We start from the raw sequence: 26,656 nt of genomic DNA on the forward strand, positions 1-26,656 counted from the left end.
GTGGCTGTTGGCGATTGATTGCATCACTCTAACCAAAGCTGCCCCAAAAGTAGCAGTACATTTGCTGGGGCATCTGGGTCACTTGCAAAGGTTGTATCTGGTGGGACCAAACCACCCTGAAGTTACCTTGAAATGCCCTGTACAGCTGGTAGAACAGACTAACTGGGAAGGGCAGACCCAAGGGGATGAGTTGAGCTATGCTGGTTTGAAGCATTTTCAAGGAGTCAGTCTAACCGAACAGTCCCAGAGTGTGGCATGGACAGCTCCAAAAAGCTAGTGGAGGGCATCCAAGCCAAGCAGTGAAAAGTGGTAGTAGAAAGTGACAGCTCAGACCATGGACTGTGCCACAATGCCAGCAGAATCCAGGCCTCTCTTCAGGATTTGCAGCATTTAAACTATTTCCCACCAGAACTGAAAGAGCTTCTTCATATAGTTGGGCAGGCTGATTAGTTTTGATCATTCCCAAATAGCATGGACATATCGAACCAGGAGGTATATAGCGTTGCAAGACTTCACAGCACATAGATTCTAGCCTCTAAGAATCTCGTTCTGGAGGGGCTTTGGGAAAACATTTAGGTTTCATTGTGTAAAAGAGACTTGGGCCACTAAACCTTTCCAGCAAAGGATAGGACGACAAGAACCTCTATGACAAAGGGAAGGCTTGTGTGGTCTACTGATTTGACTGAACCGTGGGACCAGATAAAGAATTCTCCCAGGCAGCTAGTAAAGGTTCCAAGTGTGCATTGTTGAAGGGCAGCAGAGATTATGAAACTGCAGAGGAGAGCTCCAGCATTTCAACTAAAATGTTAAAATTTCTCACAGTTGAGGGCAAGGTCAGCTTTAAGTGAACAAAGAAACGTATTCTGAAAGATGGCAGATGGGTAAGGCATAGCACCTTCTGAAAGTGTCCAACCACTGATGTTTTGCAAATCCAAGGAAAGGCAAGTGTCAGTGAAGCCGATGACCTCCTCCCCTCTTAGAACAGAGTCACAACCCTCACTATGGTCACAAGCTTTCAGAGGTGCTATGGCCAGAGCCTGTGGCTGGAGGCCAAGAAGGTGAAAAGATGCAGCATTGCAAGCCAGAAGGATCAGAAGGATTCATCCTACACTGGATAGGCTGATTGAGTCAGAAATTATGGCTTCTCCCTTTTCATTTAGGGATTCAGCTCCTACAACGAAGAGGAGTCTGGAGTCAAGAGAACAGCACTGTGAGTCTGAACAGACCTCAAGAAAGATTTCTCCATCGTTTGTTTTTTTGTGTCAAGTTCTTTTGGAACATCATTCCCTTTCAGGAAACATACCTGAAGAGTAGAAATGCTTCGGCATATCCCTACTCCTCTGAATGCCACCACATAGTCAACCTGAAATTCTTACAGTTCATGTCTAACCACTGGTCCATGGGCTAAGTGAGTGCCCAGGAGACCCCTGACACTATGGTAAGATGGCAGTAGTGATGGAAATCTGAGGCAATCTACTCTTACTGGGCACGGCCTGAATGATGGTTCACACCTAACAACAACAAAAAGCAGATTTGATATGAGTTTGAATTAGTTTATACGCTTAATAGGCAGCCTGGATTTTAATAATTGAACAGTGGACGAGATGATATCTGTGCTTCAATGTCATTAATCTCTACCAGTAACAAATGGATTGTGTTAGAAACGGGACCCTGGCTGGCCAAGACTCGCGTCGAGGTCAGTCAGGGATCACCATTCCCAAGGTCAGGGCAAGGGAGTTACACGCCAAGATAACCCCTACTCGCCCTCTAGGTAACGTGGCGCGAGCAGCAAGGCTAAACTTGGAGGCGATGTAGGCTAAGTATTTGCGCATGCACCCCAGCAACAACAACCAAAGGCCCACCACAAAGGAAACTCCACACAAGGTTATATAAAAATAGCCTTTGTATTACACCAAAACACATTAGATAAAACACACACTTTACAATGTGCCAGAGGCACGGGCAGAATTTACAGGGGATATTGTACAAGACAGGGCCACCTGGACCACTGTCAGGAATCAGAAGTAGCACTTTCAAAAATAGCACTTAGAATGTAAAATCTTTAGCACAAAATAGCACACAATATAAAAATAGAGCGCACAACCAGTAATTACTGGTAACCAGGATCTCACTAGCACCACCTGCACTAGGGAGAAAACAACCCCCTAAGTATCACAATACCTGTAGGGGTGTAAGAACATACACATGATGCAATGCATGACATTCATTCAGAGGTGTAAAGGCACATGACGCATAAACAATACATTCAGAGGTGCAGAGAAAGTACAATTGCGCCAAACTCACGTAAGTCACCACCTGTGACTGTCCCTAGGCCCTCTGGCCATGGGGGGGCTAGGACGCCCTGTGTCCAAAGTGTCAGGGTCCTAAACGTGGCAGCTGCCCACGAAGTGCTGGGCAGCTGAATCACTGTTGGGCCACTGCTGGAGCCTCGCAGGCTCTGGCCAGAACAATGTGGGCAACAAGGGAGAGCCTCTCAGGGCTCTAAAACAACCATGGGGCCAATGTGGGAGCCTCGCTGGGCTCTCAAGAACTAAATTGGCCCCCTGAGCCTCTCAGGGCTCCAAGTAAATCAATGCAGCCCCTCTGGGCTCTGAATGCACAGATGCAGCCTCGTTGCGCCTCGTGGGCTCGAAGAACAAATGCCCCCCTGAGCCCCACTGGGCTCTGCACACAAGGCCTGGAGCCCCTTTCCGGGCTCTGAACACCAAATGGGGGCGTAGTTGGAGTCCCCCTCCTGGGGACTCAGCGAACCAAGTAATGCCCACACGAGCCTCTCGGGCTCTGAAAACAACTGCTGCCCTGAGCCTCGCAGGCTCAAACAACAGGTAAGGCCCCCACGAGCCTTTTACTAGGGGGGAGGGGCGGGCACCGAAAATGCGCCCGACGCCCCCTCCCCTCCCGGGCACTCACCGGTCTCTGCAGGCTGCAGCACTTTCTGCCTCTGACTCCTGGCGGGCGGGGAACTCCTCTTTCGTGCTCCGCCCGGGGCACACGTCCAGGCTCTGTCTCTCCCTCGGGGCTCTCCCTGCAGGCAGCAGCTTCCGCCTGCCTCTCTCCTGCCCCCGGCCTGCCTGACTTCCAGGTCGCGGGTGCGGGGCGGGACTTCCGGTCGGCCCGCTCTTGGATTGGCCGGCCGGCAGAAACACTTCCGGGTCGTCGCGGGCAGCGCGGCGGCCCGTCTCCGGTGCTTCTAGGCGGGGGCTGAATTTACCGAGGGGTGGCCTCCCTCGAGGTAAATTATAAAAACAGCGGCAAGGTCCCTGGCAGGGTGGGCACCTGCCAGGCGACAAAACACTCGAGAATAAGCGAGGTGGCACTCGCTTGGGGCGGCCAATGCCGGGTGGGCACCGGCCTCTTCAAATAAAGCGCTCCCCAGCGCTACAAGCCACAAGAAAGCGCTCCAAAGCGCTATAGCAGAACAAAAGCGCTTCCAAGCGCTAAGAGGCAATTCCAGCGCTCCCAGCGCTAGATGACAGCCCAAAGTCCAGCAAAAGTCCTCCAGGGGGGCAGGGGGGGGCAAGGCTGGGCCCAGAGCCAGCACACTGGGTCTCCAGGCAGGGAGACACCCCAAGTGGCGGTCCTCTGGCCCAGCAGCAGCAGCAACAGCCCCCTCAGGATCCTAGAAGAGAACAACATCTGTGGGGACACAGCCCCATTTTTATACACCATTTCCCTTTGTCTGAGGGTGCAGAGTGGGGGCGGAACCAGTCGCAGCTGGTTCTTGAGTACTCTGTTTACCTCAACCACCCTCTCTATTCACTGGCAGGGCTTGGGTCATTAGACACACCACAGGGGGGCGGAGCCAGCATTGTGTGGGGAAAACCCAGCCCCTCCAGGACACAGGTACACTCCTCCCACACATCACTCATGCTAATCTCCCACTCACCACCGGGCAGACCCATCCAGACTTCCTGGAGCCTGGCATGCCAGCCAGCTCCAGCCAATCATACGACAGCACCCTCACAGCACACGTACAGCCATGTCTAGAAATGGCGCTTCCCTACTAGACACATACATGCTGCATACACCATCTCGCAGCATTCACTCTCACGAGTTCACACATACCAGACTCAAGCCTGTACACCCCACGCATCAGGAACTACCAGGGACACATACATTCCCCATGCATTCCTATGGGCGGGCAGGCCTAGCTCAGCACATGCACTCAGAGTGCGCACGCACTTTCCACTGGGACACAGTGAAAGTGCGCAGAATCCCTAAAATCATCATTGCCAGGTCACCATTTCACGCAAAAAGTCTAGGGGTGAACCTGCCCTAAGGGCCAAAGTCCAACACAACCCCCTTCCAGCCAAAACGCAGGGTAGAACAATCACCACCGTGATGGACTTCCCTGCTTGGGGCGATAGAACACGGACGCGGGCCCGCAACTGCAGGGACACCCTCCTGTTCTATGCCACGGTGAACCCATGGGATTCCTTCTCAACACACTGTCTGGACCAACTGGGCTACCCCACTGGTACTCCCAAGCTGTCCGCGGCCAGGACCAGGCCCTGGGCCACCCAGGTGCCACCGGTCCTTGCCTATTCACAGAGTGGGGGGTAGTAACCCCTGGTACGTAGTAGCCATTCTCCACTCTTCCTGTCTGCAAGACAGGACTAGACTGTAACTGGTTCACCAGCCTTTGGTCTACAACCTCAGGCGGACCAGGAGTCTCAGACAAGGCTCTCCTCCCCCTACCTCTTCTTCTAGGGTTCCTCCTCCTCCGGCGAGGGGTACACCTAGCACGCCATTCCAACCCAGGGTTTAACCCCTCAGGTTGCACCGGGGTCAGAGGTGGGCTCTCCCACCCTCTGCACCCCCTTCCAGAGGTCTGCCCTCTCCCAACTGGAGAAGTTCCTCTGGAAGAACCGGTCAGGACACTGGTTACAGTCGTCCTACCCTTCAGGTCAGGCTGAACCTGAACCTGGCCTCCCAACCTCCGGTCTAAAACCTTTGGCGGAATAATTGCCTGGCATTCCAGGACTTCTGGGGACTCACACGCAATCCCCCTGAGGCTGGCACATGACCCATGTGTCGTGTGACTGTCTGCCTGGCGCAGATCTCCCGCCTCCTGTCCACCTGACAGTGCGCAAAGATCCCCCAGCACAGAAGTGGCGCCACCCGGGTCCCCCCAAGAAGATCTAGCCCAACTGGCTAGTCTCTGGTCCACTGGTGCATCCACTGGGAAACTCATCCCCCAATCACTCCTCACTTCGGACTTCTGTGCACTCCCTCCTGGAGTAGCACTGCCGGACTCTAGAACCACAGGAGCTCTGGTTACAGACGCTCCAGGTCCTCTACTCACTAGGAGATCCTCCTCAAGTGTACTAACAGGACAGCCTAGGTCCCCAACCTGGTGTTCCCTCAAGAAACCACCCAAGTTCTGAGACAGGGCTTCGGGCCTCTGGGGGCTCTCAGCCACCCACTGACTCCTGCTCCACTGAGCCAGGTAGTCAGCCCCTCCACCCTTCTCACTATACTGGGACCTAGCTGGGCTACACTGAGCCTCTTCCACCACGCTGGGCTGGAAGATACCTATACCACTACTGTTGGACTCACTCACTAGGGACTCTAAAGAACCTCTGGCCCTCTCCCAGCGGTCTGCTTCCTCTGCAAGATCGTATGGTTCAGACAATCCACACCCTACTAGGTGTTGGCGCAATCCTGGATAACCAACACTGAGCAACTGCTCTCTGAGAAACATATCAAACAATAGGTCCCAATCACATTTCGTGGGCTCCCGTACCCAATCACACAGGGCTCCACAACAGTCATCCTCAAAATCTACCCAAGACTGGTGAGACGGTTTCCTAAGGTTCCTAAACCTCAACCTATTCTCCTCCTCTGGGGAAACAGGAACCATACTCGGGGAACTGGGAGTGGGATTTCCTACACTGAAATCTATGTAGCTGCCACCACTGGACTCAACCCTCCCTGGAGAATCCAGACAAGCAACACTGCGCGCAGGGGATAGTCCACCCTCCAGAGCTACTTTGCCTCTGGTGGAGGCCCTCTCAGCCTCCTCCTGCGCTAAGACCCTCTCAGTCTCTAGCTGTTGCTTCTTAACCTCCAGCTGTTGCTTTCTAACACCCAGCTGTGCCATAGCCTGGGCATGCTCCAACCTGAGCTTTTCTAAAGCCAGCTGGTGCTCCCTTTCTCTCCTCCTATCTTCCAGCTCCTCTGGGGACAGGGAAAGGGATGAGGCGCTGCCTCCTACACTGGACCCAGCAAGGGACTCCCTATCTATGGGGTCCTCACTATCTGCTGGCATCCCTGTGCTATCATCTTCTTCCTCCTCTTCTGAATCTTCAGGGCTCCCCACAGACCCACCACCCTCATGGTGTGAGACCCGGGCCCTTTCCTCACTGCGCGCAAGATCCCACTGACCCTTTTGCCATAGGATCAGGCTGCTCCTAAGTTCAGACTGAGTATCTGACTCATCCACTCCTATGCCTCTCTCTCCACAGAACCTTACCAACTCTCCCATACTGTATCCAAACAGATCACAGAAATCAAAAGCAGGCTCCATTCTGGCGGACGTTCTGGAGAAGAGATTACACAGGGAACCGAGGGGTCTGAGCTTACACAGGAGTACACAATTCACAAAGGTTCAGCAAGTTCCCTCTCCCAGAGAACTCACACTCACTTGCCTAGTGCCACACACCATTCATTCACACACAACCCCCCCCCCACGGACTGGTAAGGCAGTTTCTACCACCCCTGATTCCTCAACCTGACCACATGTGACACAGGTACCAAACTCTGGGCGCGGGGCAGGGGAACAAATGTACTGGACACAATTGCACAATGATACCTCAGGAGAAGAAAATAATGGAACTTCAAAAACAATAATCCCCTAAAATGTGGTCATCTAAAATGCAGAGCTTTGTAGTGGCCAGTTGCCACTGTGGTACAACGCAAACACAAATCCTTATCCTCACCGCTTGCCGCCAATGTTAGAAACGGGACCCTGGCTGGCCAAGACTCGCGTCGAGGTCAGTCAGGGATCACCATTCCCAAGGTCAGGGCAAGGGAGTTACACGCCAAGATAACCCCTACTCGCCCTCTAGGTAACGTGGCGCGAGCAGCAAGGCTAAACTTGGAGGCGATGTAGGCTAAGTATTTGCGCATGCACCCCAGCAACAACAACCAAAGGCCCACCACAAAGGAAACTCCACACAAGGTTATATAAAAATAGCCTTTGTATTACACCAAAACACATTAGATAAAACACACACTTTACAATGTGCCAGAGGCACGGGCAGAATTTACAGGGGATATTGTACAAGACAGGGCCACCTGGACCACTGTCAGGAATCAGAAGTAGCACTTTCAAAAATAGCACTTAGAATGTAAAATCTTTAGCACAAAATAGCACACAATATAAAAATAGAGCGCACAACCAGTAATTACCGGTAACCAGGATCTCACTAGCACCACCTGCACTAGGGAGAAAACAACCCCCTAAGTATCACAATACCTGTGGGGGTGTAAGAACATACACATGATGCAATGCATGACATTCATTCAGAGGTGTAAAGGCACAGGACGCATAAACAATACATTCAGAGGTGCAGAGAAAGTACAATTGCGCCAAACTCACGTAAGTCACCACCTGTGACTGTCCCTAGGCCCTCTGGCCATGGGGGGGCTAGGACGCCCTGTGTCCAAAGTGTCAGGGTCCTAAACGTGGCAGCTGCCCACGAAGTGCTGGGCAGCTGAATCACTGTTGGGCCACTGCTGGAGCCTCGCAGGCTCTGGCCAGAACAATGTGGGCAACAAGGGAGAGCCTCTCAGGGCTCTAAAACAACCATGGGGCCAATGTGGGAGCCTCGCTGGGCTCTCAAGAACTAAATTGGCCCCCTGAGCCTCTCAGGGCTCCAAGTAAATCAATGCAGCCCCTCTGGGCTCTGAATGCACAGATGCAGCCTCGTTGCGCCTCGTGGGCTCGAAGAACAAATGCCCCCCTGAGCCCCACTGGGCTCTGCACACAAGGCCTGGAGCCCCTTTCCGGGCTCTGAACACCAAATGGGGGCGTAGTTGGAGTCCCCCTCCTGGGGACTCAGCGAACCAAGTAATGCCCACACGAGCCTCTCGGGCTCTGAAAACAACTGCTGCCCTGAGCCTCGCAGGCTCAAACAACAGGTAAGGCCCCCACGAGCCTTTTACTAGGGGGGAGGGGCGGGCACCGAAAATGCGCCCCGACGCCCCCTCCCCTCCCGGGCACTCACCGGTCTCTGCAGGCTGCAGCACTTTCTGCCTCTGACTCCTGGCGGGCGGGGAACTCCTCTTTCGTGCTCCGCCCGGGGCACACGTCCAGGCTCTGTCTCTCCCTCGGGGCTCTCCCTGCAGGCAGCAGCTTCCGCCTGCCTCTCTCCTGCCCCCGGCCTGCCTGACTTCCAGGTCGCGGGTGCGGGGCGGGACTTCCGGTCGGCCCGCTCTTGGATTGGCCGGCCGGCAGAAACACTTCCGGGTCGTCGCGGGCAGCGCGGCGGCCCGTCTCCGGTGCTTCTAGGCGGGGGCTGAATTTACCGAGGGGTGGCCTCCCTCGAGGTAAATTATAAAAACAGCGGCAAGGTCCCTGGCAGGGTGGGCACCTGCCAGGCGACAAAACACTCGAGAATAAGCGAGGTGGCACTCGCTTGGGGCGGCCAATGCCGGGTGGGCACCGGCCTCTTCAAATAAAGCGCTCCCCAGCGCTACAAGCCACAAGAAAGCGCTCCAAAGCGCTATAGCAGAACAAAAGCGCTTCCAAGCGCTAAGAGGCAATTCCAGCGCTCCCAGCGCTAGAGGACAGCCCAAAGTCCAGCAAAAGTCCTCCAGGGGGGCAGGGGGGGGCAAGGCTGGGCCCAGAGCCAGCACACTGGGTCTCCAGGCAGGGAGACACCCCAAGTGGCGGTCCTCTGGCCCAGCAGCAGCAGCAACAGCCCCCTCAGGATCCTAGAAGAGAACAACATCTGTGGGGACACAGCCCCATTTTTATACACCATTTCCCTTTGTCTGAGGGTGCAGAGTGGGGGCGGAACCAGTCGCAGCTGGTTCTTGAGTACTCTGTTTACCTCAACCACCCTCTCTATTCACTGGCAGGGCTTGGGTCATTAGACACACCACAGGGGGGCGGAGCCAGCATTGTGTGGGGAAAACCCAGCCCCTCCAGGACACAGGTACACTCCTCCCACACATCACTCATGCTAATCTCCCACTCACCACCGGGCAGACCCATCCAGACTTCCTGGAGCCTGGCATGCCAGCCAGCTCCAGCCAATCATACGACAGCACCCTCACAGCACACGTACAGCCATGTCTAGAAATGGCGCTTCCCTACTAGACACATACATGCTGCATACACCATCTCGCAGCATTCACTCTCACGAGTTCACACATACCAGACTCAAGCCTGTACACCCCACGCATCAGGAACTACCAGGGACACATACATTCCCCATGCATTCCTATGGGCGGGCAGGCCTAGCTCAGCACATGCACTCAGAGTGCGCACGCACTTTCCACTGGGACACAGTGAAAGTGCGCAGAATCCCTAAAATCATCATTGCCAGGTCACCATTTCACGCAAAAAGTCTAGGGGTGAACCTGCCCTAAGGGCCAAAGTCCAACAGATTGCATCAGCAAAAAGCGTTTTCTGGAACCACATAGGATATTTTATAATTAAAAATGACAACTGTGGAGCAATATTCTGTGGTTCAAAGGAGAAATACCAAAATGAAGACCCGAACACAGAACCATGACAGACCTGGGAATCTTGCTGGAGAATACAGGGTTCAACTGTAACTCCAAAACCTTTCTGAAGACTGATCGGTACCATCTCAGGGTATGCTCCAAACAGCATTCATCCAGGTGTTGACTAGATATTGGGACTCTAAATTTCGTGGTAAGTCACAACCACAACAGGTAACCAGGTGACTCTGTGGGCTGCATTCAGGCCATAAGGGTACATTTTATGCAAAAGGTATGGCTTACAAAAAAACACACAAAAAAACTGAGGCGCAACTGCTCCTGCCCAACAGGAAGCACCAAACTGGCATCCTGAAAATTCCCTGCCTTGAACCCTTATAGCAAGATTTTGTTGTAAAGGGAGAATTCAAGTTTTTTGCTTTAACGTAGGACAGGCAGTGGATCCTGCACTTGAATAAAACCATAATCCTCTATGGAATTTATTCAAAAGAAGTGGACAGTGCTTTTAATTGTGTAGGGACACCACAATAACCAGAAGGCATGCGTAGGAAACGCTATGTGCCCTACTACAGCTCCAAGGAGGTATTAAAGCACTTTACAAAGAACTTAATACAAGTGAGTGGTATGGGAGTGTAGCAATTTAAGAAAATACGAACACATACAACGTGTATATAACGTAGCCCTACTAACTGTAAATAACCAACAGACATTTCAAGCTTACGTTTTCAGTATATGCCGGAAGAATTCCCATTGATTAATAGAAACTTTAAGAATAAGCTAATCTCTTCCTCACCCAACCTGGGGTTGAAGAACAGAAAAGAGTAGCTACTTTTCTGAAGTTCTACATCTTGTGAGCGTCGAAACTAATACATTTCTCAATGTCCCTCAAGAATTATTCAAATTGCTTGTCTTCCCAGCCCATATTGTGCGCCTTCCCAGCCCATATTGCGTGCTTCCCAGCCCACATTGCGTGCTTCCCAGCCCACATTGCGGGCTCCCCCGCCCACATTGCGGGCTCCCCAGCCTATGTTGCATACTTGAACTCTACGGTCGGCTGCACTTCATAAGTGACGATCATCCTCTCAATGCTGCAGAGGCGGTCCGCAGCTTGAAGGCCTCTATGTGGCAAGCTGGGTCTTCCGTCACCGTAACACCTGAACCATAGATTCCCTTCTACCTGTAAGTTATCTCCACTTGTAAGAGCCATCTGCAGCCTTCAAAATGTAGTGCTTCATAACTCTGATGAGGGGCCAACCTCCATGATAAAGGGTAGGGCTCTTTTGAAGCAACCCTTCCGGGCAGCTAGGGCGCCAAGATCTAAATCGGGAATGCAGAACGACAAACAAAGAATCTAGACAAATGACGAATGCAGCAAGTCAAAAATCAAGGAGGCTATGGCCGAATGCCCATCTCGTAGAAATAACGTTCACCCTTACTGAGTTCATGAAGGAACGGGCGAGGGGAGACAACAGGAATATCAGAGGCGCCTCAGAAGTGGGTCTGTTGAGTCCATCAAGAGGCAGCGAAGGCAAAGCCCATGGAAATTCAATGACACCTCAGTACAGGATCTTATGTATTCTACTACGGAAACGGTGAAAGTGCACCCACCACTAAGTGAGAATTGGGAGCCTGTGGAATGAATATGTTCGGATAAAAGAACATTGGCGGGAGCATTTAGGAGATGTAACAAGATTTAATTTTAGCATTTTTTTTTCTGTAGTTATCGATCACTGCAATAGCAGTCAAAACTATTTCGAAACTCTGAACCTTCATGTGTTCTTTCAGGACCCATATGACATTTCCCCAGGACCAAGGCTTCCTGCTTCATACACACTGAATGAAGGTCCTCTACGTTAGGATACAGATGTCTCAGGCCACTTTATTCAGGAAATGCAAACAAAACGTAAAATGGTGCAAATTATTAACTGCACTTTGAAGAGAATTCAAAACAAACATGTAATATAAAAAGAGATATCCGGGAAGCTTGAGAAAAATGGTCCTACATTCGATCCGGGAGACATTTGCAAATCCATCGTCCTTCGATACTGTTGTTTTGTCATGTCGCACTTTCTGAATGCTGCCTGGTCATAGTTTAAAAATAAAAAAATAAAAGTTCACCTCCGTGAACATAATGTTCTAGCTTTCAGGAAATAGCCACAGCCAGAATTACACGATGTTGAAAAAGGCAAGTTTGAGACTTGTATGAAAAATGGAGAAAAAAAACACAAGTTAGGAAGTAGCAAAGTAATGGAAAGTGACCTTTACCCACGCGTTTGTGGAGCTATTTTTCCTTGGATCAACATTCCTGTGCCTATAGCAACAGGCCGCCTGCAAGAATGACAGACGGCTCTGCCAGGCTGCATGAACGCGTTGCCCACTCTACCCGGAGACACACACGCTTTTGTTCTCTTGCAAGGCAGACGGCCCTCGGGGCTCCCAGCAGCCCTGGGACAGTACAGGCCCAGCCATCCCGAGCCTCGCATTCCTGCAGGGCCGCCATTAGTATTCCAGGCCTGCATTTTTCCGTTCCATTTTTCTCTTTTCTGCAGTACGTAACTAATTGACTTTTTTGGTCCGCCGAGAATAATTCCCTGGCAACGGAGAGACTTTTGGCACCCAATGCGCGGGGTTGAAGCCACATAAAAGAGGGCAGAGCAAATAAGCACAGAGTTGAATGGCAGAACAGCTCGAAGCTGCCACTTTGTGAGTTACACTTGTTTGCACAGAGCACACTGAACGTGGTTTTTAGAAAAGGGTTCCTCCAAGGTTTTTTTCCCTACTGAAAAACTATTTTAAAGAATGGGCCAGCTGACTGTACACTGATATGACATCAGTATACAGTCAGCAGGCCAATTGTCTCAAATAGTTTAAGTGGTAAGAAGAATAGTTAGGTGGTAAGAAGACTCGAACAACAAGCATTTGCAATGCAATAGGTCTCGCATTAGGAAAGTTTGAGCTATTGGCATTGTAAATGACACATTTTTTATTTAGGTGTTGTTTTTGAAAATAGATACATTAATAGCATTTTCATTTACAATGCCAATAGCTTAAACTTTCGCAAATGTGACACCTATTGTATTTGTAATGCAATATGTGTTGAGAGTGAGTGAGTGAATCAGAATGAGTGGGAATCAGTCAGTGAGTGTGAGAGTCAGTGAGTGTGAGAGTCAGTGAGTGTGAGAGTCAGTGAGTGTGAGAGTCAGTGAGTGTGAGAGTCAGTGAGTGTGAGAGTCAGTGAGTGTGAGAGTCAGTGAGTGTGAGAGTCAGTGAGTGTGAGAGTCAGTGAGTGTGAGAGTCAGTGAGTGTGAGAGTCAGTGAGTGTGAGAGTCAGTGAGTGTGAGAGTCAGTGAGTGTGAGAGTCAGTGAGTGTGAGAGTCAGTGAGTGTAAGAGTCAGTGAGTGTAAGAGTCAGTGAGTGTAAGAGTCAGTTAGTGAGTGTGAGAGTCAGTTAGTGAGTGTGAGAGTCAGTTAGTGAGTGTGAGAGTCAGTTAGTGAGTGTGAGAGTCAGTTAGTGAGTGTGAGTCAGTTAGTGAGTGTGAGAGTCAGTTAGTGAGTGTGAGAGAGTGGGTGAGTCTGTCAGTGAGTGGGTGGGTGAGTCTGTCAGTGAGTGGGTGGGTGAGTGCCAGTGAGTGAGTGGGTGAGTGCCAGTGAGTGAGTGGGTGAGTCGGTCAGTGAGTGGGTGGGTGAGTCTGTCAGTGAGTGGGTGGGTGAGTCTGTCAGTGAGTGGGTGGGTGAGTCGGTCAGTGAGTGGGTGAGTTGGTCAGTGAGTGGGTGAGTCGGTCAGTGAGTGGGTGAGTTGGTCAGTGAGTGGGTGAGTCGGTCAGTGAGTGGGTGAGTCGGTCAGTGAGTGGGTGAGTCGGTCAGTGAGTGGGTGAGTCGGTCAGTGAGTGGGTGAGTCGGTCAGTGAGTGGGTGAGTCGGTCAGTGAGTGGGTGAGTCGGTCAGTGAGTGGGTGAGTCGGTCAGTGAGTGGGTGAGTCGGTCAGTGAGTGGGTGAGTCGGTCAGTGAGTGGGTGAGTCGGTCAGTGAGTGGGTGAGTCGTCAGTGAGTGGGTGAGTCGTCAGTGAGTGGGTGAGTCGTCAGTGAGTGGGTGAGTCGTCAGTGAGTGGGTGAGTCGGTCAGTGAGTGGGTGAGTCGGTCAGTGAGTGGGTGAGTCGTCAGTGAGTGGGTGAGTCGGTCAGTGAGTGGGTGAGTCGGTCAGTGAGTGGGTGAGTCGGTCAGTGAGTGGGTGAGTCGGTCAGTGAGTGGGTGAGTCGGTCAGTGAGTGGGTGAGTCGGTCAGTGAGTGGGTGAGTCGGTCAGTGAGTGGGTCAGTCAGTGAGTGGGTGAGTCGGTCAGTGAGTGGGTGAGTCGGTCAGTGAGTGGGTGAGTCGGTCAGTGAGTGGGTGAGTCGGTCAGTGAGTGGGTGAGTCGGTCAGTGAGTGGGTGAGTCGGTCAGTGAGTGGGTGAGTCGGTCAGTGAGTGGGTGAGTCAGTCATTGAGTGGGTGAGTCGGTCGTCAGTGAATGGGCAACCAATGAAACGGGGGTAAAAAGTTCCTTAGAATAAAATCACTGGTTATAGGCAAAGAAATGTGACGAAGCGTCATTACCATATAGTTGCATATTGAGATGCCGAACTAAAATTAGATGGTGCTATCAGGCAGGCTTGCAAGCTGGAAATGGGTTCCACCAAAAAAAACAAGCACTGTAAAAACAAACAAGCATTGCTCATTTAACGCTATAGTCCGGAAGCAACATGGAAGCTTTGAAGGGCGGGACTGGGTGGTATGGAGACGGCCGCTATTGTTAAAAGTGAAAGCATTTAAAATGTTATCTGCTTATATTTACTGCTTATGTACTGACAAGAGGAAATAATATCAGCTTTATGTGATTTCCCTCGTTTTGTACCGGCCAGGATATATACTGGTCATGCTGGTAAAAAAAACAAGCAATGTCCTGAGCAAATGGTGGGGGCCTGAAGCAGTGGAGTGGGAGAGGTGAGGGGGGAGTCACGGGGAGATTAAGGGACAGAAGGCAAGCAGATTTGCAGACCTGATGAGCGAGGAGGGGGTGCGAGGGATGAGTGAGGATGGGGTAGCAGGGGAGGGAACACAGCCTGGGGGAAGCTGGTTGGGGAGGGGGAGGAGCTCTCTCCCAGCTGGCCACTTGAAGTACAAACAAAGAGAGGGAGAAGCGACACTTAGAACTGAAGCACACTGCTCTCCAGTATACACAGGAACTGTAAACAAACAAAATCCATAAACAGAATACCGCCATACAGTGGAAAACACACACACACACACACACACACAAAATGCTCACAGCGTCTGCAGACAAAAAACATATTGACACAGAAACTGATGTTTTCACAAAGTGTCACAAACAGTATGCACATAAATACATTTGTGAACAAATATACACAGAATCGGTAACACTAACAGAAAGGAACAGCCACAACGGCCATGAGGTACCAGAAGCCGAAGGCCAAGTTCTACAAAAAAACAAAGCGCTTGGCACATGGCGTGAAACTTCAGCAGGCAGACTGAAAGGAAGTGATCGAGTCCGTGAAGGTTTGGAGGGCGGGACCGGGCAGGATGGGAAATGCTACGATTGTTAAGAGTAAAATCGCACTGTAATGCGCTGAAACTAAAAACAAGCTTGAAATGAATGGAAAAGCCGGTGATTACAAGCTATATTTTGGGTGAAGCTGTTGCACCTTTTTGGACCATTTAAAACTCCTAGCCATGCACCAAAACAGTGGCTTCATGAACCCCCGCTTAAGTGGGGGTAACCACTAAACGTCTCATTAAAAGTTGTGCACTCATTCATTTGTTTCTTCAGTCTGAATGGCTGCAGACGAAAACAATCTCATGGAATGGCAGGGCATGGATAAGAGGCCGGAGTCAGGTGCTTGAATGGAGGTCAATTTCATTACAGTAGAAATAGAAAGAAATGGTTCAAACGAGGACAAAATGAACAGAGAGAGCAGGAGATAGTGGGAGAAAGGCAAGTAAGAAAAATGCCAGAAAATATAGAATTTTGGTATAAACTAGATAGGTAAAAGAGTTAAAGGAGGAATGGGTGAAAGGTTGAAAGTAAGGAAAGGAAGAAGGAGTGAAATATAAAAAGAAGGAAGGTAAGGTGAAAGGCGAAGTGGAAAGAAAGGTGACTGAAAAGAAAAAGAAAAGCAAAGCTGGCATTAAAATGAAAGTGCGACATGGGGAGGCCGTGGGCAGCAACAGCAGGGGTGGGAGGGGGAGGAGAAATGAGAGACACGGCCCTTCCCCGCACGCCTCTCCCCTTGTGTAAAACAGTGATGTCACCAGCTAGAATGTTGGTCACCTTGGCATTCTAAGATGACAGTTTACGTTACCGTTGCCTTTTGAAAGTTGTCATTCCCTTAGGCTTCCATGGCTGAGCACACCCGCTAATGGTGTGTTGTTGTAATTTACAATAAAGAAGTATACTTGTTAAAGTGATTCCTGAGAACTGTACTCCTTTACAACACAGAGGAACATTTTTTTAAAAAACACAATGAAAGGAAGCTGAAATAAAGCACGTGAAACGTAAACAAGAATTGCATCGATAACATGGAATACCTTATCCTTATAGTTATGGTTGAAAAACAGATCGGTGTTCCTGTCAGTAAAGTTAAGGACATGAATCTAGCGCCTGATATGGACCCAGCTGAAAGTCGTCAATTTTTCTTTTAAATTACAGGACTCGCCCCTCTTTCAGTCCTGTTCGTGCCCACCATCAATGGATTTATCATGCCACGCTTTAAAAGCATTTTTATTTTTAATGTAGCGCGAACTCGACCCTAAAGTATTGGACCGCGTTACATGAGCACCAGTCAAATTACACAAGTATACGGACGTTATTTTTTTAAAAATTCTTTTGGGCACGTTGAGATTAAGTGATTTTACGAAAGTACGGAACATTGAGCCGACGCTGAGTCTAGAACCTAGGTCTCCCGACTTTTAAAGTCGGCAACTCTGACCGTAGTGCCACATCCTTTCTCAAAGTTGTACGGAAGTTGCGGCAGACGACATCCCAATCTTAAGGAATGCGTGCGATACCACTACAGAGTTGCAAGTAGGTGCAAACAATACAAATTGGAGCTTTTCCGAAGGATTAGGAGGCAGCAACCATCACAGCTTCAGAAAAGCATGACTGCAGCGAAACAAGAGTAGGTGTGGCGACCCTCTGTGTACATTGCACGTACACCACGTGGAAATGAGCATGACCTCAGCAGGTTTTAAAACAACGCAGCGCTTTAAAACGCAACGTCACAGAGATAGCGAACATACCATGATTACGATGAGTTATGTCTCCAATTCACGTTGTTTTCAAACTCTCAAATATGAATGTCCTTTTATAGGATGTAATCTCATTTAAGACATTAACGGAGGATGTTGCGTAAGCGCCAGAGCTGCAGACTTTGCAGGTAGGAAACCAGGTTCGAGTCTCGGCGTGTGCTCAACATCCTGTGATCAGGAGCAAATCACTTGATCTTCAGGTGCCAACAAAAAATGAATATGTCCTTATGTATAGTAAGTAGTGCTCATGTAAAGCGCTCCAATACTTTGGGGTCAAGTTTGCAATATATAAAACTACTGGATAAACAAGCAGCAATATCGAGAGGTGGTGGGGGCAGGGTTAAGTGGTAGGGAGAGACGGCTGGGCAGGCTGCGATGGGCTGGTGGGAGGAGAAATGTGAGTAAGTCACGGCCTGGCGGCCAAAGTGAAGTGAATAATTAGGGGAGGAGAACTACCAGAGGCCGGCCGGCCGAGCGCACGCTGGGGAAGCCTTTGATGTGGCCTGGCGGCCGTGGAGAAATGCTGCTGGCAGTGGGAGGGTGATTGATGGGCGGGGCAGTGCTGGGGAAGCCTTTGATGTGGCCTGGCGGCCGTGGAGAAATGCTGCTGGCAGTGGGAGGGCTGGGCATGCTCGTCCACAAGGAGTCACGTGACTCTCGTGCACTGTCCAAAATCCTAGGAAAGAAATTTTTTGGGTTGACAACATTAGGTTCGAGTAAACTCGACCTAAAAACAACCTGGGCGCAAAAATCACACAACATCGTTTAAACCCCCCCCCCCCAAAGATAGAAATTGTACTTACGGGACAGATGACGTGACGGTTTCTCTGAAAGCAACCTTAGGCTTGCCCGTGACACAGGGACATCCATACTCTCTTTCCAGGCGCTATAGAACACATACAGAACATAACAGGAAGGTTATTCTGACACTTGGCTAAAAAGACTTTGAAATCTATGAGGTACAAAGTCAGTAACATTACCTGGGCATAGATTTCCAGGTGCAATTCCCCCATTCCCGAAACGATGGTCTCTTTGCTCTCCGTTTCATAGTGGACTCTAAACGTAGGATCTTCTCTTGTGAACCGGTTGATTCCTTTTGAAAACTTGTCAATATCATTCTTGAAAACAGAATATAGTAAGTGTACAATATTTTACTTTATTGACATCAGCAGTCTCATCTTACCAACTGGACAAGATGGGGCATACACTATCAAAAAAACTAACGCCAAGATGTTTGAACATCAGAACATTAAGTCACACATCCAGAGTAGTAGCACATCTATGGTAAGTTCTGTAAAGGGTAACTGAGAAGGGAAATGTTACTTACTCTGTAATTACCTGTAGCTTGTAGTTCTGCAGAATCACATGCTTTGCACACTGACATTCAGTGTTGGGCACAGGTGTGGCATATTGTTCTTCTAAGTACAAGTTTCGGTTTCGGGGGAACGCTTGCTCCCCCAATCCCCCTGAAACTCACAATACACCACGACAAAGAACTCTAAATCGAATGGCGTTTCTCCCCTCGCCCGCCTCACCAGCGAGTCAACCAAACCGAAGTGAAGCAGGACAGGATGTGTGCAGGCCCACTGTGAATTAAAGTATGCAATTAATGTGCAGAGTGTGCAGCATTCACTCGTGCCTGGGGAGGCGGGAGGATGCAAGTGAATCTACAGCATTACAAGCTACAAAGAGGTGCATGGGAAGCGACATTGTTCTATTTGTTGCATGTATAGCTGTAGACCATATGATTTGCACAGACTATAAAGCAGTGCCCTCCCACTAAAGTGGTGGCTTGAGAGTGGATAAGGCAGATGTTCAGAATAATGTTTTCTGCTACACCCAGACTTTGAACTGTCACATTGCCTAGATGCACCCCCAACTCTGCGAGTGAGGAATCAGGGGTAAAGGTAACCAGCGGCTGAGGATTGACAACCAATTTATGCAGTTACAAGTTCTTGCTGTTTCACCATTTGAGATTATACTGAACTCTGGGCTCTACCAACACCCGATCTTCCCATTGACCCGTCACTACTGACTAGTCATACACAGTAGAGCTTGCAGCACTGTAGCAACGAAAGAGGCTGTCATCCCCTACAATTTCATGATTGTTCTTACAAGCACAAGATGTCGGATGGAGGAAGCAGCCTCTGAAGCGCCATCACTTTCTCCTAGTTTGGATATGCTTTTCCTGTGACTGTTTAACACCGCCCTAAGGAGGGTTGTTTTTGCTGCAGGGAGAGATAAGACTTGGCATGGACCGTGAATCCTAATGTGTAACAGTGGCACAGCTGTCCGAGTGTGAGCTAGGCATTGCTAGTAACTGCTGCTGTTCATCAGCCAGTCCTCCAGATACTGACAGACATCAATGGCACTGCACCCAATGCTAGGCACCCGGTAGAAACCCTTAGGGCTGTTGTAACCCCGAAGGGGAGAACTTTTTACTGCTAGTATTGTTCACTTACCATGAACTCCAGCATTGATGACGTGCTGGATGAATAGGGATGATAAAGTGATCTCCTGCACAGAACAGTGGAATCATGTTGTGCAGGGCGGTCTTCTGTCAGTGCTCCAACAGAATGTAAAGGTTTATTGGCTCAAGGAAAGGTGGCAGGCTGCTCTCCTTCACGATGAAGAAGGAGAGCGAGTATGCACCATCCGCTTTGGTATGGAGGCATAGATTCAGCAGCACCTTTGCTGAGAAGTCCCTCAATCTTCTCTCACAGCAATATTTGATGTTACTGGCTGAATGCATGACGGTAAGTTGGGATGTTTGGTGATGTGAAACTCCAACATGTACCCTTGGCGGAAAATGGACAGGTCAGACTTGTCAGAGGTGGTTCTGCCTCCCCCCACCCACACTGTAAAGGGAATAACCTGATTTTCCAAATGCCCCTTCCCTAATACGTGTAGTATGATCACAGGGAATGGTGAGTAAATCACTGATTGTAGCTGTAGGGGCTATAATTCTGGTCCTCCTCTACCGTTGCTTCTAAAGCCATGTCTTCTGAGATTTAGGTTTGTCCCACCAGAAGCGGCCGATGATGCTGAATTCTAAAAACTGCTGTGTTGCTGCATCTTTTGCACCTCCTTGTGCCTGCTGCAATAGTAAAACTGTTTGGCAGTCTGCCTCTGGAGCACACCTACGACTTTTGCTGTCTAAAGACCGGTGCCAGCCTTGTAGGGTCTTAATGTTACTTTCTACACTGAACCTACCAACTAGCCAATTAAAGTGTATGTATTTGAAGGCCTGACAGGCACAAAAGCTCCATTCCTTATAGCACATTGCCACGCAGAGGTTGCAAGATAATAATGGTCCCTCATTTAAACTTAGTGTAGCACTTGAGACAGAACTGGAAGGGCGTGTTCTCCATTATGTACCCTCATCCCAAAAGTTATTCTTATTTGACTTGTTGCCCAGAGAAACCAAGCTGTCAAGGTCCACTGTGGTGGTTCTTTCAATGATTGATATTGAAAGTCCAGCAAGTGGCATCAAATGCTTGTTGATTTAGCTCAACTATCCCAGAGTTGCAATCGCACAGCCAAACCGGATGAATTTAAAATGCACTCTGAGGGTGATGTCCAGTATTGGTGATGTCCAGTATTTGTGATGTCCAGTATTTGTAAAAAGTGAACAATCACCCGAGGGCTCTGTCTGGGGGCCGTCAGAAAAATTAAGCGAGCTATTGCCCAGAGTCACATTGTCCTGGGCTGATCTGCCGCAGGCTCCAGGGACCGAACAGTGAGCCCCCGGGTTCCGGAGTCAGTCGCCCTGGCCGCTGCGCCACACCTCTCCTCTGTCCTGGTACATTGTGTGTTTCTAGGAAGGATCCAGAGTTAACTCAAAACTGAAACTCGAACTTTAAGGGAAAAAAAAGTGCAACATCCGGACCCAACACTAGATGCAAAATGTGCAAAGCATGTCATCTACAGCAACACATACTACAAATACACTGTTTTGTTAAGAGACCTATCCTACCATCCCACCTCTACTATTCTTGGTACATTACTCTGGCAAGTGTCTAATAAGATTTTTAAACTCCAAGAGATACTCTAACATGAATCAGATGTCAGAATTAGAGAAAGGAGTTTGGTTCAGCACTCTCAAATAACAATATACATATCCAGAATGTAATGGACAAGTGTAACAAACACACGTTTTGCAATGTAATTATTTCTACAAATGAAGTTTTCAATAGACCAATGATATCTTATCAACAAGTAAAATTGATCACAAATGATATTTAGTTTCGTTGCTAGTTGGTTTTATTTCTTTCAGTGTTCCCAGCATAGTATTTGCCAACACAGACTTTTTCAAGGCAATTCACACACTCGCAGTCCAGAAGTTTCTATCACGAGCTATCACGTAACCACAATGTAAGAAGATGCCACGAGTAGTCTCCCAATAGAATCTGTATGTGTGCGCAGGGCAATGTCCTCGAATTCATTCAGGTTCCCAATCCACTGGCAACCCTCCTATCAATCCCTTTTCATGGTAGACTTCTCCCAGGTTATACAACGATACCGGATGTCCGAATAATAGTAAGTATGCTCCCAGTGATCATTAGATATTGCCTCGCCTTTTGTTTGAGGCAACGGCAGAGGGACGCAGTCCAAATATAAGAAACAGTCCCTAGTCGGTAATCTCACTGAAATACAAACAGTGTATCTAGAAATGTGTTGATCAAATGCCCAGCAGTCAGTCACTGCGTTGAGGCTCACTCGAGGGGAAACCCTGATAAGTTTCCTCCTAGAGAAAATAGTGTCTTCCAGCCGGACCTCCAATTTGCACAGCCTGCACTGGTATTTCAGTAAGATTACTGACTAGGGACTGTTTCTTATATTTGGACTGCCCTCCGATGAGGCAGCCGCATGCGTGGAGGGGCGAGAGGGGCCCGGAGAGGGGTCCCCGCCCAGCCTCGACTCAGGGCAGGACAAGGAGGGTCCACCGGCCCCTGTGGTGCTGCCCAGTCCAGCAGGTGCCCGCACCGTGGCGGCGTCAGCTCAGCTGTGGACAAGGCATCCGCCTGTCCAGAGGGCTGAGCGGGGCTTGGGATGCGACCCGAGCCCCGGCGACTTCCCGCAACACCACAGGGACTCCCGCTGGAGTTTGCGGCGAGGCAGAGGCGCCGTGGTTCAAAGAAGGGACCCCGAGGGGCCGCACCGCAACAGCACCACATCCTCCAAGCCTGGAGCTGGCGCCACAGAGGGCCCTGCGCAAGGCAAGGGATCCGCTGACGCCCCAGGAAGGGAAGGAGGAGGAGACGCCAGCAAGGCCTGCAAAGCCGCCGCATATGTCTCCATCTGGACTCTCGACGCCCCTTCACTCGACGCCTCTTCACCAGGAAATGGTGGATAGGACAACGACACGTGAGGCCGCATTACCCGTGGAGAGCTCACGCCTCTGGCAGGCCGAACTCCAGCCCCCGGGGACAAACTGCGACACTTACCCACCGGGAAGCGACGCACTTGCGACATCAGAGAGGGGCGAGGACGACGAGAACAGCTGTTTCTGAAACCGTCTGCTGAGACTGATCGAGGGGATGAAGCTGACCTGGAGAGACGCGCCAAGAGTAGTATCATCCGGCGCTCCCGCCGCAACTTCGGCTTCAACTGTTGGCACACTTTACAATCAGTGGTGCCGTGATCCTCCCCTAAACGCCACATACAAATGAGGTGAGGATCCGACATAGAACGCCCACACAACGTGCAAGTCTTGAAGCCTGAAGGCATTCGCAAACTGTTCCACCAAACATTAGCACAATGAGGAAGAAAAAAAGGGCCCAAACAGGCCCGAGCAGAGACCGGATCCGCGTTGCACACGGAAAAGGAAAAAACTGACGTAGGCGCACCAGGGTGGGACATGTGACCTCACTGACGACGCCTGGGCGGAGTCGCGTGATGCCGCCCTGCCCCTGGGGCGCAGGGATGCGGTGGCAAAAAGTTTCCAGATCCAGTCTCACACCTTGGGATAATTCTACATGAAGGAATCTGCGGCTAGTAGTCTCTATCATATACTAAGAACAACAGCATCATGGGCTAAGTAGGACATACTCCTAGATGGAATCATGCCAGTAGTTACAATGAATCTAGAAAACACGACTGCAAATATTATTTAAGCCGAAAAACGTTTGGTTGAGAAATAGGATGGATACGAACCTTAATCTCACAGCCCAAGATTTTGCCTACTAATAGCCTGATTCTAGTTCCCGCAGCAAGGTGACACAGGATATCAAGGCCATGGTTACAATGTTGATGGTAATTGTGTTTTAGGTACAAACTCCCAAGCTAAGCAGTATTGACCCATGTGCTAATTGCTCATGTGCTATTTGACTATGTACATATTGCTTACCCCATGCAAGTGGCCCAAAAGTTTGATTTGTTCACCCTTCAAGATGCGTGGGTGCACACATTAGGACAGAAGCATGCCTTCTTGTGTGTACAAATTGAAATTTTGCGTCACTTGACAACAAGATTTTTTCAGATTTTTTTCTGATTTTGCCTAGCCAAAACTTGTGGGCAAATAGCAAAGTGTATGCAATTTGCAGGTGGGCAAATATCGGAAACACCAGTTATGCATGGGCAAATAAGACTCAACTTGGGAGTTTTTTTTACATGAAATGAGATCAGCACAAAGTTTCTAATTGGGGATTGGTGGCTAGATTTGAGAATAAAAGTGGTCAGATTAGTTTCATGACAGTTTTAAAGTGACATTTCTGGTCATCGGTAATAAACAACACTATTCCTACATTTATAAATAGACAGGGACGAAATGGGCAACATGTGCACAGATATGTGTGAACAAAATATTTGCAAAGGAAACCAAGCAATACCAGGAAACCATGATAAAACACAGGATTCATAGATGGATGGTTGTTGTGCTATTAATACTGAACAGCAACTTTGAAGTTAAAACTTAAAAGTATCAAATGAAAAACAGAAATAAAACCAGCAAGGAAGACTGATCCAGATGAAATAAGTTAAAACATAAGATATGAGAAATGCTTTGGGTCATGTGTTAGGACACACCGATCTATAACTTCTTAGAACACTATCTAGTCGTCACCAAGAACATGCAAGAAAACAGTTGTATATAACAAACTATTGAAAATACTAGTATCTGATGTGAAATGCGATACTACTTATATTGATCTAGCATATGAATATAAAAAATTCCTGAATATGTTGTGCCTCTCCAGAACGTAAAATATTTCTTACAAATTACAAAAAACAATACAGCTATTTACAAACAAATAGTATCAAATTTCAAGACCAATATAACGACAGATACCAATTTCATGAAATTAGACCACATACCTTGTTTATAGGCTTCATGGCAACAGAAATGACTGGGTCAGGAACATGAATAGACTCCTGCAAGATTTAAAGAAAAAAAACATAAGGTAAGAATATTTTCCTTAACTATTTTGTTTTCAACTGAATGCACGCAATGACAACCGTAAATGTCAATTTGTACAAAAACATCTTTAGACATACAAAGCAAAAGCAATCATCTATACAGGGTAAGACACATGACTGTTTTTTTAGGTTTTATCTATTGTGCATTTTTACAATTCAAGACAAATCATTAAATACAACATTAAATAAGAGTCCACAGGATTATTTTGTGAAAATAGTATGAAACTGGTTAAGGGAAATATTCCAGCATTATAGCACAGGCTTTGAGTTTTCTTTCCCACAAGCTAGTCCATCTTTTCCTTTTTTCTTTGGTAGACCACTGATGTTGGTGAAATAACAAGCCATATGCTTGAAGCAAGCAAGTGTAATGGCAGATACATGATCCATGTTAATGCTTGCTTGCTAAGGGGAACCTTCTCATTTTCACAGCAGAGCTCTGTATGTTACACCTTTCTTCGAATCAGAGTGTTTTTCGTCACAGAAACAAGAGTGAGCCGGGAAAATAAAGATATGCATTTAGAAAAGCATGGTAAAAGAATTAACAAGAACTTCAGGAATAAGCAGCATTTTCACTAGACTGTCGAGTGGCAAGGAATGTATTTTGTGCCAAAATAGGACCACTAAAACACATCATAAACATCAAATGCACATGTAGGAGAGAAAAATAATTCAGAAGAATGTAACCTGCTTTTTATTCATTTATCTTCTTGTCAAATGAGAAGAGGTGCATCATTTTCTTGATAGCAGGAATAAGCAAAACTTTTCATAGCTTGCTTCTTGTGCAGCAGGCACCAGTTTTGAAGCCTGGCATAATGTTCAAGAAATGAATGCACACTGAATGATCTGAATACCATAGCAAAAAGAGGGAGAGGATGGAAAGGGCGTGCAAAGTGCTGCATGGATAAAGAAAAGTTAATATTCCAATAAGGGAACTAAATGAGGATGCATACAGACTGAAGTATTCATTTACCCAGTAGCATTGATTTTTCCAAGGACATGACAAGGATTGAACAGCCATGGATAACACTCCTTTCACTACCTTAAATTTAATCGGTCAGTGAAAAGTCCCTTTATGTCTTTATGTCTACTTGCCTGTGTAGGACTACAGTCATACCTATACGTAGCGCTGTGTACGTGTTGGTTTGTGGACATGGCTACTTGATTTTCTCAGGTTTGCTCTGTAAACTATCTACTATTTTGTCTGACTCAGTCAGGCCTCAATTCCTCAGACTGTTCAACTCCACCATTTCCACTTATTTATTTACAACTTACTAAAGTTATATAGTGTTAGACGGACCGGGAGGGTCGGCCGAGAATAAGGGGAGAGGTCTCCAGGGAGAGCCGTCTCCAGCGATCGTACAGACGAGTAACTTCCCCCCCACAGATGTACACCACACAAGGATAAGGTTTAACGTTCTTTATAAGCAATTCTTTAAGTACGGTGAAATGGTACAAGGAGGTCTGGACTCAGGGGTCCCCTCGGTTCTAGTCTCTCGATTGGGAAAAGGGTAGCGGGACAGTCTTGTTTACCAATCTGGTAGGTGAAATAGCTCACAATCCTCGAGCTCGGCGTTCTAGATGATCGGGCCGCGGCGGAGCCAGCAGGTCCCGGGATGGTTGAAGGTAGCGACGGTCCGCGGCGGAGCCAGCAGGTCCCGATGAAGGTGGTGGTTACAAACGGTCCGCGGCCACGCCAGCAGGTCCCGACGACGATGAAGGGTTCAGAAGGTTGCGGCAGCGCCAGCAGGCAGGACAATAGTTCGCAAGGTAGGGCTACGGCAGCGCCAGTAGTCCGTCAAGGATGAGTTCTTCACTGCGTCTCTCGACTCCAGGATACAACTGCCTTCCTGCTCTGGAGCTGCCCCAGTTATAGGTCTGGTGTCCTTTGATGTCCGGACCCTCGCACTTGGAGGTCGGGAGGTCCGGGATGAGGGAGTCCAGACACCCAGCAGGGGGGTGGAGCCAGCGCCCGGGGGAGCTGGGTGCGATCGGCACCTGGCGGGGGAGAGCCATCGATACTTCTTCCTCCCATTAACCTGCCAAGTGGGCCGTTCACCTCCTGGGTGGATGGTGGTGCCGGGATGTCGGGGCCTGGCCAGGCCCAGGGTTAGGGTCGATCTGAGGCCACGCGGCCTCGTGGTGCAGTGTCCAAGATGGCGGCCGGGCCGGCCGAGGGAGCGGGAAGGAATTCGCATGGGACGGGGTGCGGGTTGCTTTTGTGGGTAACATCT

General features: G+C 49.1%; 1 protein-coding gene across 1 annotated transcript in view; it reads right to left on the reverse strand.

Annotated features, from left to right (window-relative positions):
* The window catches only part of GFM1 (G elongation factor mitochondrial 1), a 245,147-nt gene that overhangs the window by 41,692 nt on the left and 176,799 nt on the right, over positions 1 to 26,656 (reverse strand). The window contains exons 11-13 of the mRNA XM_086944222.1: positions 24,324 to 24,380; positions 17,990 to 18,127; positions 17,813 to 17,895 (exon numbers count right to left, since the gene is read on the reverse strand). Of these exons, the coding sequence (XP_086800348.1) occupies positions 17,813 to 17,895; positions 17,990 to 18,127; positions 24,324 to 24,380 (278 nt within the window). The remainder of the gene's footprint in view (positions 1 to 17,812; positions 17,896 to 17,989; positions 18,128 to 24,323; positions 24,381 to 26,656) is intronic.

Source organism: Lissotriton vulgaris, chromosome 11, assembly GCF_964263255.1.
Source record: "Lissotriton vulgaris chromosome 11, aLisVul1.2, whole genome shotgun sequence".
Taxonomy (NCBI): Eukaryota; Metazoa; Chordata; class Amphibia; order Caudata; family Salamandridae; genus Lissotriton; species Lissotriton vulgaris.